The sequence below is a fragment of the Balaenoptera borealis genome (assembly GCF_965194805.1).
Source record: "Balaenoptera borealis genome assembly, chromosome: 3".
Taxonomy (NCBI): Eukaryota; Metazoa; Chordata; class Mammalia; order Artiodactyla; family Balaenopteridae; genus Balaenoptera; species Balaenoptera borealis.
In genome coordinates, this window is record NC_138866.1 from 185,011,033 (window position 1) to 185,023,288 (window position 12,256).

Consider the following 12,256-nt stretch of genomic DNA (forward strand, 5'->3'; position numbering starts at 1 on the left):
CAAACCAATCAGGAAACGTCATTGTGGAAAAAACTGATTACCTTAGTAAGCATTTAATATGTAAAGGATTATTAATATTTACTTTGGTGCATATTTCTGATCTCAAGAGAGCCTGCATTTTATTGAGATAATGCCTTAACCTGGGCAAGTGAAGTTTGAATGACAGCCTTCTGGGTATCAAAAACAGACTAGCAGGAAAACTGCACTTGTGTGTGTGTGTGTGTGTGTGTGTGTGTGTGTGTGTGTGTGTGTGTGTCTATAAATTATGGGGTGCCTCTACAATCAGACCACATTGATAGCTAGATGCTAAATGTAGAACAGATAAATCCAGCTCATATTTTAAGCAACAGTATGTTGGCTCAACATTAGTGCATTAGAATAAAATGGTTTATGGGAGAAAATGGTCTCTCAAGTATTCTAATGGAGTCAAGGATACATTGCTAATCCTGCTTCACCTAACACCCAGCAGCCAGGTTTCCTGACTCATCATTAAAACACCCTAAATGATGACTAGGAGTAGAGTATACTGTGCTCTGTGCAAATAGGAGTATGTACAAAGCACAGAGCTACTACAGAGCAAGGAGTGATAAGTTCTGTTGTGGATTCAGAGGCAACCAGAAAAAGCATCACAGAAAGAAGTATCAAAACACAGACTGAGGAAGATAAATAAGACCTTAAGAGATGGACAAAGAAATGGTGTGAACTGATCTGTTTAATGTTTAATGGATGTTCATATGTATGAAGAGTCTGTTTCTTTTTTTAACAGGCGTTGGGGTCGATGACATGTTTATCATGATTTCTGCCTGGCAGAAGACCAACCTCATGGATAGCATAAAAGAGCGGATGTCCAATGTCTATTCAAAAGTGGCAGTGTCCATTACAATCACCACCATCACCAACATCCTGGCCTTCTATACAGGAATTATGACCTCTTTCAGGTCCGTACAATACTTCTGCATCTATACAGGAACAACCCTGCTCTTTTGTTATTTTTATAACATCACCTGTTTTGGAGCATTTATGGCCCTGGATGGTAAAAGAGAAGTAGTCTGTCTACGCTGGTTGAAGAAACCAGAAACTCCTGACCAAAAATGTTCCTCATTAAAAAAGCCCTGCTGCCTCCCATGTAATTCTCTCCGAGACAAACATAAAGCTGATATCCACCCAATGAATTTGTTTTTTAGAGACTATTTTGGTCCTTTTCTCACAAGCACTGAGTCCAAGTTTTTTGTAGTGCTTATATACATTTTGTACATCATAAGTAGTATATATGGGTGTTTCCAAGTGCAGGAAGGTTTAGACCTCCGAAATTTGGCAAGTGACGACTCCTACATCACACCGTATTTTAATGTAGAAGAAGAACATTTTTCAAGTTATGGTCCCAGGGTTATGGTTATTGTTACTGAAGCTCTTGACTATTGGGATGGAGATGCTAGGCAAAAATTGGAAAAATGTCTTGTAGATTTTGAAAACAGTGACTATGTAGATAAAAATCTCACAGAGTTTTGGTTACGAGAATATGTGAAATATATGGAAAACCACCATCACGATGTAAATGATAAGATAACTTTTCTAAAAAATATTCCCAATTTTGTAATAGATTCTCCGCTTTTTATGTATGATATTAACATTACATCATCACAGGAAATCATTTGTTCCCGGGCCTTCATTCAGACCATGGGTGTTTCTTCTTCAACCAATAAGAAGCTGATGTTACTCCAGTTCCGAGACATGGCCGAAAAGTGTGAAATTCCCCTAATGGTGTATAACCAGGCGTTCATATATTTTGATCAGTATTCTGCAATATTAGAAAACACCGTTCGAAATGTAATTGTCGCCTCAACAGCTATGTTCATTGTTTCCTTACTGTTAATCCCTCACCCGCTGTGTTCTTTGTGGGTAACTTTTGCTATCGCTTCTGTGATTGTGGGAGTAACGGGTTTCATGGCATTCTGGAACGTCAATCTTGATTCCATATCCATGATTAATCTTGTCATTTGTATAGGGTTTTCTTTTGATTTTTCTGCGCACATTTCCTATGCATTTGTTTCCAGTTCAAAGCCCTCAGTAAACCAAAAAACCATCGAGGCATTGTATCTGCTAGGCTACCCTGTGTTGCAAAGTGCAATTTCAACAATAATAGGGGTGTGTGTCTTATCTGCAGCTAAAGCATACATCTTCAGGACATTTTTTAAGATTATGTTTCTTGTTATGGTATTTGGAGTTGCTCATGGCCTAATTTTTATTCCGGTATTCTTAACCTTTTTCTGAAAGTTTGTTTGACTAGCCACTAACCAATCAAAGACCAATTATAGAATTCCTGATTGCCCCAATCCAATCTGATAAAAATGTGCTATTAAGAATAGTCAATAAACTAAAAACAAAGGCATGTTTCCTTGGTGTGGAAATCCCATTTAAAAATGTTATTTAAAATATCCTGAGAAAAATTAATTAGTCTTACATTAAAATATCTTTACTAAATTAGGAAGTGTTGTCATCTTTATTATGGTCTATACAATCAAGCATAAGTATAACTTTCCAGTTATTTTTTCCTTTATTTCTTCATTAGTAGTTTATGCCTGGAATTCAAATATTTTATGTATTATGCTATAAATGGAATATTATTTTCATTGTACTTCCCATATGCATTATTATGTGAAAGTGCAACTGATTATTATTTATTCTCGTAGTCTGGGGTTTTTCTATCCATGTTCTTAGTGGTGTATTTTGATGAACTGAAGTTTTTAAGTTTTGAAATCCAATTTATCATTTTTTTAATGGTTAGTGTTTTCTGTGTGCTCTGTAAGAAATTTTTGCCTAATCCAAGATTACAAAAAATTCATCTATGTTTTCTTCTCAAAGCTAGTAGTTTTATTTTTACATTTAGGTCTATGATTCATAGACCCGTGTTTGTTGGGAAGTATGGGTAGAGGTTCATTGTCTTCCCATTATAGTTATCCAGTTGTCCCAGCAGCATTAGTGAAAAGACTGTCCTTTCACCATAGGGATTAATTTGGCACCTCTGTCAAAGAATCAATTGACAATTTATGTGTGGCTCTATTTTTGTGCGTTGATCTGTTTTTCTATCATACCACACTGCATTGATTACTGAAGCTTTCTATTAATTATTGAAATTAGGTTAGGTAAGGTATCCAACATTTTTCCTCTTTTCCAAATTGTTTTGGCTATTCTAGGTTCTTTGCATTTAGATACTAATTTTAGAATCATTTGTCAATTTATCAAAAAAAAAAATCTGGGATTTTTGATTGGGATCATGATTGGGTTATGGTGACTCTACAGATCAATTTGGGGAAAATAGATATCTTAGCAGTATGGAATCTTCCAATCTGTGAACATGGTTTATCTCTCCATTTATTTATATCTTCTTTAATTTCTCTCAGGCATGTGTTATAGATTTACATGGATTTACTTCTCAGTACATTAATTTATTATATCATTGTAAATATTTTAAATCCCCTTTCCATTTTTTTTTTACTGGTACATAAAAATACAATTGGTTTTGGTATACCTACCTTATACTGTGTAATCTTTTTAGGTTCATTTATTAGTTCATGTTGAGTTTTTTAGTTTCTCTAATAGTTTTTATCTATGCAATTATGTAAAGGTCACATAAAGACAATCCTATTTCTCCCTACATAAACTTTATCTTGTACTTATCTTATTGCACTGGCTTAAAATGTCCAGTAAAATGTGGGAAAATGTACTGAAAGCAGACATCATTGCCTTGTTCCCAACTTTGTAAGGAACGTGGTCAATATCTCAGGAAGTATGATGATTACCTGGAAGTTTTTCATAGCCATCTTCTGTCAGATTGTGGAAGCTCTTTTCTACATTTAGTTTTCTGGGATGTTTTAACATGAATGGGTATTAAATTTTGTCAAATAATTTCTGTCCATTGACTGAGATTATCATGTCTATTTTTTTATCTTAATTTGTGAATGTGACAATTTATATTGAACGATTTTTTAATATTATACCAACCTTGCATTCCTAGGATGACTCACATTTAGTCATGGCATATTATTTTCATATATTGCTGTCTTTGTTTTGTTAATATTTTGTCAATGATATATGTTCCTATGTTTATGAGGCATATTGGTCTACAATTCCCTTTTTTGTAATGCCTTTCTCAGGTCTTTATATCAGGGTTATGCTGCCCTCAGGAAACAAGCTAGTAAATATATATTCCTCCCCTTCTATTTTCTGAAATATATGATGTATGGTTGATATAATTCTTTCATTTCTTACTTAAATGTTCAGTAGAATTCACCAGTGAAGTCTTCTGGGCATGGAGTTTTTCTGGGAAGGATTTTTATTTCAGATTCACTTTCTTTAACAAATAGAAGGCCATTCAGATGTTCTTTTTCTTCTTGGGTCAATTTTGGTATGTTTGGTTTTATAAGGAATTTGCCCATTTTGCTAATTGGCTAATTGATTATTTTCTTACCATTTTAATGTCTAGTGATGTCCCCTGTGCAGTTCTTGATATTGGTAATTTGTATTATGTACCTTTTATTTCTTGATCAAGGGATTATCAATTTTATTAAATTTTTCCAAGAACCAACTTTTGGCTTTATTCATTTCTTTTATTTCTCTATTTGCTACTTGATTGCCACACTCTTTATTCATTCTTTGAGTTTAACTTTCTCTTCATTTTCTAGCTTTATAAGGTGGTAGGATAAGTCACTGATTTTAACATTTATTCTTTTCTAAGAAAGCTTTTAATGCTATAAATTTCCTTCTAACTACTCTTTTAACTGTACCCACAAATTTTTATATGAGGGGTGTTCATTATCATTCATTTCAAAATAAGCTCATATTTTTCTTGTGATTTCTTCTTTGACCATGAATCAAACAATACCTTTATTTTCTCTTCGTTATTTAAGAATAGTTTAAGCGGTCCCCAACCTTTTTGGCACCAGGGACCAGTTTCATGGGAGACAAATTTTCCATGGGCCAGGGAGGGTGGGGCATGGTTTTGGGATGATTCAAGCAAATTACATTTATTGTGCACTTTATTTCTATTATTATTACATTGTGATATATAATGAAATAATTATACAACTCACCATAATGCAGAATCAATGGGAGCCCTGAGCTTGTTTTCACTTGCCACTCACCGATAGGGTTTTGATACGAGTCTGCAAGCAATTGATTTATTGTGGTCTCTGTGCAGTCAAACCTCTCTGCTAATGATAACCTGTATTTGCAGCTGCTCCCCAGCGCTAGAATCACCGCCTCAGCTCCACCTCAGATCATCAGGCATTAGATTCTCATACGGAGCATGCAACCTAGATCCCTTGCATGTGCAGTTCACAGTAGGGTTCGTGCTCCTATGAGAATCTAATGCCGCTGTTGATCTGATAGAAGGTGGAGCTCGGGCGGTAATGGGAGCAATGGGGAGTGTCTGTAAATACAGATGAAGCTTCACTCACTCACCCACTGCTGACCTCCTGCTGTGTGGCCCAGTTCCTAACAGGCCACGGACCTGTACTGGTCTGTGGCCCGGGCGTTGGGGACCCCTGGTTTAACTGGATATAGAATTCTAGGTTGAGAAGATGTTTTTCTTTCAGCCCTTTAAAAATGTCATTGCATTGTCTTCTTGATGCAGTGCTTTGATTAGAATTCATCCTTCACTGTTATATTTTTTTAATTAATTTTTATTGGAGTATAGTTGCTTTACAATGTTGTGTTAGTTTCTACTGTACAGCAAAGTGAATCAGCTATATGTATACATGTATCCCCTCTTTTTTGGATTTCCTTCCCATTCAGGTCACCACAGAGCACTGAGTAGAGTTCCCTGAGCTATACAATAGGTTCTCATTAGTTTTCTATTTTATACGTAGTATCAGTGGTGTATATATGTCAATCCCAATCTCCCAATTCATCCCACCCCCTTCCCTGCTTGGTGTCCATATGTTTGTTCTCTATGTCTGTGTCTCTATTTCTGTTTTGCAAATAAGATCATCGACACCATTTTTCTAGATTCCACATATGTCTGTTAATATACGGTATTTGTTTTTCTCTTTCTGACTTAACTTTACTTTGTATGACAATCTCTAGGTCCATCCATGTCTCTACAAATGACCCAATTTCATTCCTTTTTATAGCTGAGTAATATTCCATTGTATACATGTACCACAATTTCTTTTTCCATTCCTCTGTTGATAGACACTTAGGTTGCTTCCATGTGCTGGCTATTGTAAATAGTGCTGCAATGAACATTGGGGTACATGCGTCTTTTTGAATTATGGGTTTCTCTGGGTAAATGCCCAGCAGTGGGATTGCTGGGTCATATGGTAGTTCTATTTTTAGTTTTTTAAGGAACCTCTATACTGTTCTCCATAGTGGCTGTATCAATTTACATTCCCACCAACAGTGCAAGAGGGTTCCCTTTTCTCCATACCCTCTCCAGCATTTTTGTACATTTTTTTGATGATGGCCATTCTGACCGGTGTGAGGTGATACCTCACCGTAGTTTTGATTTGCATTTCTCTAATAATTAGTGATGTTGAGCATCTTTTCATGTGTTTGTTGGCCATCTGTGTGTATTCTTTGGAGAAATGTCTATTTAGGTCTTCCATCCATTTTTTTAATTGGGTTGTTTTTTTCTGATATTGAGTTTCATGAGCTGTTTGTATGTTTTGGAGATTAATTCTTTGTTAGTTGCTTCATTTGCAAATATTTTCTCCCCTTCACTGTTATATTGATCTTCTTTATGGAATGTGCCTTTTTTTCTTCTAGCTTCATTTAAGCTTTTTTTATTATTGGTTTTCAGCAATTTGACTATGATGAGATTGTATATGGTGTTTTTTCTATTCAATCTTCTTAGGTATCTTTAAGCACTGAGGACCTGTGGCTTGATAGTTTCTGTCATATTTGGAAATATTTTAGCATTTATTTCTTCAAATGTTTTCCTGCCACATTGTCTTTCCCCTCTCCTTCAGCGACTTTAACTACAAATATGTTCTCATGATTTTTAGTTGGTTCATAAAATTGTAATTGTCTCCAAGGTTGCATTTTATTATTAATAAATTGAAATTTATTGACACCTTTGATAAACTCTTCTCTGTAGCCCATATTTTGTTGGAAAAATACTCTTTCTACTTATGGTGAGATTTCTGGTAAGCTCAGGAAAATTCTGCTCTGTAAAGGTACTTAATTATGTTTTTATGTATGGAAATATTTAAATATTTTAGTCCAGATATTTTCATCATACTGTCCATTTTTATTTCATTGAGACTGTCATTCTTAGACAAATATTTTATAACACAAAACTCATCAACTATGTTGTCTCTATTTCTAATTATCTTGAATATTTTGCCAAACAAAATAGAAATATCACAAAATAATAGAGCTTTTCAATTTCATTCTATTCATTACAGAATGTTAAGTTTATCCCCCAAATGGAAGCTCAGCCAAAAATTCTCACAAGTTATGAAATTACAAAGCATAATTATAAAATTTCAATCAGGTACACTGTTTGAACTCCCTTATTTGATTTGGTCATTTCCTTCCTCACTTTTGTAGTGACAGATTCAATGACTTCCTATTTATACACCATGTTTTCGAGAATTCCAATTTGCTAAAGGCTTCAAAACTTTAAGTTCCACTCACTGAACACTTTGATTAAAGATTCACAAGTGATTTTGAACAAATTGCAACAAAAAATAATAGAAGACTAGTTCACAAACTAGTTGAATAACTTTGTAGGGCACTAGATTGCTTTACAAAGTAGTTCCTCAAAGAATCAAACATTTGTAAAATCTGTGTAATATTGGGCAGTTAAGAGGGACAAGTGTGTACTGTAATGCTTGAATATTTTTAATTCAACCTCAACTTAATTGGCAAATAATTGTTATTCACTTACTTTAGGTATTTTATTAGCTCGTCACCTCCTTCTTCATGTATCCCTCAGGAGGAATCTTTGGTTACCCATTCATATTTACAAATGAAGCCTATTTTGCTCAGGTCATTGATAAATCCATATGCAATTGTTAATTCTGTGTCCAGCAGCTAAAACTGGTTTCTACTGCTATTCTGGTATACCACCTATTTTAAGTTTGTCCTGGACGGCTTGTTTTAAATGAAGTATTATTATTAAGAGATGAATTGAAATAAGCCTGGATTGGTTTGATATACCTCTGCTTTTTACTTTCAGATTCTTCCATGGTCTAGTCTAGTGATGTGGATGACACAAGTGCCCTGAATAGAATTTTCACTTTAACATGTAGTTAACTGCGAAAGTCACCCACTGATAAACCGCCTCCCTTCCAGATCCTTTACAAATACTATGTAACTAACATTTCCCTTTCGTTGGCAGTGAGCAGAGTGCTCAATGAATAAAACGAAGTGTGCTCAGACGCAAGTGCTTAGGGACAGCTATCTCCTCATTGGATTCTTTATTGGTGAAGCCATACTGGCCACTTTAATAAATAAGCCCCAACATTTTAGTGGTTACATTTCCCTGTCTCCTTTCAGGAAAATACCCTTAGGTTTATACTTCTTATCCTGACCCTTACATTGATCCCTTTCCTTCTTGAAAAACCTATAAACCAGCCCTGTTTGCTAGGACTGAGTGCTCTCCCTTGATTACAATCCATATCCGTGGGTGAGATCCTCTATTCCACCAACCGATTTTCGATCCTCAGTTGGTTGACTTGAACCATGCAGAACTGAGGATGTGGAGGGTCCAATTGTACTAGCTATTTCATATAAAGGACTTGAACATCCATGGATTTTGGTATCTGCAGGGGGTACTGGAACCAATCTCCCTCGGATACCAAAGGACTATTGTAATTTCCCTTGATTTGGGGCTCAGATATTTGTTTTCTAACATAGTCCTCTCATCTTGATGTGGAAGGTCTAGCATAGGCAGAAATATGAAGTCAATGAGTTACTGAATTATCAGACCATTCATTGTTTAGCTAAAGCTTGCCCACCTTCACCTCTTTCACTCAGATAAACTCATCTAGGTTGCCCTCTCCCAATCACCCCGTCATGTACTTCATGAGGGGGGTCAATCGCTTTTGTCTTCCTTGGTTCCTTTTTGTGTTTCTCCTCTTCTGTGTGCTTCTTTTTTTGAGGAGATTTAACTCTAAAAGTTCTTGATCCTCTAGGGCTCAGGAAATACATTGGCAGTGGGCAGAGTGCTCGCTGAATAAAGTGAAGTGTTCTCAGACACAAGTGCTTAGGGACAGCTATCTCCTTACTGGATTATTTAGTGGTGAAGCCATATTGGCCACTTTAATAAGTAAGCCCCAACATTTTAGTGGCTTACCACAATGAAAGTGTATTTCTCACTCATGTAACAGTCACTGTAGATGTTCCTGGTCAGTGAGTACCTATCCTGACCATGGTGATTCAGGGACCCAGGTTCCTGCCAACTTATGGTGTCACAATCCAAATGGCCTCTTTTGTTGCCTGTGTCTAGATGGCAGATGGGACAGAGAACTTCTTAAAGGTCTTGGCCTATAGGTGAAACACATCACTTCCATGCATATTTTGACCATATTCTACTGGTCACATGGCCACACGTATAAATGAAAGGAATTAGAAAATGTATTCCTTGATTCGGCAGCCATGTTGCCGTTAAATTCCATATTATGGAAAGGTAGCACAATTTTTGATTGAAGAAAGCACTCAATGTCATTGTTTCTTAACCTGTTTACATTTCACTAAAATAAATTTCCAGATGGCTCAATATTTAAATATAAAAAAAGGGACTTTCCTGATGGCTCAGTGGTTAAGAGTCTGCCTGCCAATGCAGGGGACACAGAATCTAATGCCACTGACCTGACAGGAGGTGGAGCTCAGTTGGTGATGCAAGCGATGGGGAGCAGCTGTAAATACAGATGGAGCTTCGCTCACTTGCCAGCCGCTCACCTCGTGCTGTGCGGTACTGGTCCATGGCCCTGGGTTGAGGACCCCAGGTGTATCACATTGATTGATTTACGTATATTGAAGAATCCTTGCATCCCTGGGAGAAGTCCTACTTGATCACCGTGTATGATCATTTTAAGGTGTTGCTGGATTCTCTTTGCTAGTATTTTGTTGAGGATTTTTCTGTCTATGTTCATCAGTGATATTGGATTGTAATTTTCTTTTTTGTGATATCTTTGTCTGGTTTCGGTTGCAGGGTGATGGTGGCCTTGCAGAATGAGTTTGGGAGTATTCCTTCCTGTGCCATTTTTTGGAAGAGTTTCAGAAAGATAGGTGTTAGCTCTCCTCCAAATGTTTGCTAGAATTTGACTGTGAAGCCATCTGGTCCTAGACTTTTGTTTGTTGGAAGATTTTTAATTAGTTTCGATTTCATTGCTTGTGATTCATATGTTTATATCTTCTATTTCTTCCTGGTTCAGTCTTGGAAGGTTGTACCTTTCTAAGAGTTTGTCCACTTTTTTCCAGGTTGTCCATTTTATTGCCATATAGTTGCTTGTATTAGTCTCTTATGATGCTTTGTAGTTCTTCAGTGTGTGTTGTAAATTCTCCTTTTTCATTTCTAATTTTATTGATTTGAATCCTCTCCCTTTTTTTCTTGATGAGTCTGGCTAAAGGTTTATCAATTTTGTTTATCTTCTCAAAGAACCAACATTTAGTTTTATTGATTTTTGCTACTGTTTTCTTCATTTCTATTTCATTTATTTCTGCTCTGATCTTTATGATTTCTTTCCTTCTACTAACTTTGGGGACTTTTTGTCCTTCTTTGTCTAGTTGCTTTAGGTGTACAGTTAGATTCTTTTTGAGATTTTTCTTGTTTCTTGAGGTGAGATTGAATTGCTATAAACTTCCCTCTTAGAAATGCTTTTGCTGCATCCCATAGGTTTTGGGTCACCGTGGTTTCATTGTCATTTATTTCTATGTATTTTTAAAATTTCCTCTTTGATTTCTGCAGTGATCTCTTGGTTATTAGCAGCGTAATGTTTAGCCTACATGTGTTTGTGTTTTTTACAGTGTTTTTTTTTTTCTTCCTGTAGTTGATTTCTAATCTCACAGCGTTGTGGTTAGGGTTAGGGTTAGGGTTAGGGTTAGGGATAGGATAGGAACCCTTTATCAGATATATATATTTTTTCCATTTTTAAAAATTTATTTTTTAATGCCTGACATTGGAAGTTCTACGTCTTGAGTTTTGGGTGGTTGTTTTATTTTGTTTTTTTTATTGGACTACAGTTTATCATCATCATTTAACATATTTCAAACACACAACACACAATGTTGCACTGTATAGATGTACTGGAACTCGGTGTATAGTGGATAGCTATTGACACACACACACTTCTTTCTCCCCTGTTATTGTGGTAAGTCACGCTGAAATCCATGTCCTCATGACCGCAAGTGCATTTCCCACAGTGTCCCCCACACACCAATTTGTTGTCTTTGGACTTTGTCACGGTCTATGCAGAGATAGATTTTTATTTCCACTTGTATGGGTTTGAGCGTATCAGCCTTTCCTTTCCAGCTTCTGGGCTTTCCCTGTACATTCGAAAGACTTCCTCCGTTCGAAAGTATGGAATGAAAACCGATTCATGCATTGTTGTTCTCTGAGCACTTGCTGGGTTTCGGTTTGCCAGTCCACGGCTTCCCTCCTTCGCAGGAGCCAGGATCTCGCTCTTGCACTCTGGGCAGCGCTTGCTGGCCACCAGGCCCCGCCGGCGTCTCCTTGGAATTTTAACCACCTGGAAATCGCGTGGGTAGTGTGTTTCCATGGCGGCAGACGCCAGACAATATCTTCCCCGCCTCCTCTCCCCGCCCCCGCTCCCCTTGTCTGCTGCCGGGGTCGGTCGTGCCGTGCTGTGCCATGCAAAACTGGGAGCTAAGTCCCACGAGGATGCCTCGGGGCCGGGGCGGACGCCCTCCACCCGCCCCGGGACAAGCTCTGGCTTTGGGGCGGCCAGCGCTGCGTCCTCGCTCCCGGGCGCTCGGAATCTTCCCGCTGACGTTCGCGCCGGTTGTCGGCCGCCATCTGGCGGCCTCTTTTATATCGTCTCTTCCCTCTGGAGCTCCGGTGAGCTCTGCGATGGATGGGACGCGGCCGCCGAGCGGGAAGCGGAGTTCCGGGAGTCCGGCGAAGCTGGCGGCAACTCTCCTGGTCAGGCAGGGGCGTGGGCGTGTCATTCTCTCGCTGGAGGCTGGGCGCGCAGGCTCACAGGGGAGTGGTCCGCGCCGCGCTTCCGCCCGGACGTGGAGCCGCCTGGCCCGGCGTACCGGTATCCGCCAGCGCCCCTCTAGCTTCATG

At 37.9% G+C, this 12,256-nt stretch overlaps 1 protein-coding gene across 3 annotated transcripts in view; it reads left to right on the forward strand.

The window, feature by feature from the left end:
- Window positions 1-11,759, forward strand: part of PTCHD3 (patched domain containing 3) — a 34,629-nt gene extending 22,870 nt beyond the window's left edge. Inside the window, exons 4-5 of one of the 3 annotated variants that reach the window (XM_082385968.1) lie at window positions 767-938; window positions 1,645-1,860. In XM_082385968.1, coding sequence (XP_082242094.1) covers window positions 767-938; window positions 1,645-1,711 — 239 coding nt within the window. In that variant the 3' untranslated portion in view covers window positions 1,712-1,860. Of the gene's footprint in view, window positions 1-766; window positions 7,073-8,182 lie in introns of those variants that run through there. The other 2 variants (XM_082385969.1, XM_082385967.1) reach the window with 2 other exon arrangements.
- The last annotated feature ends 497 nt before the right edge of the window (window positions 11,760-12,256 follow it).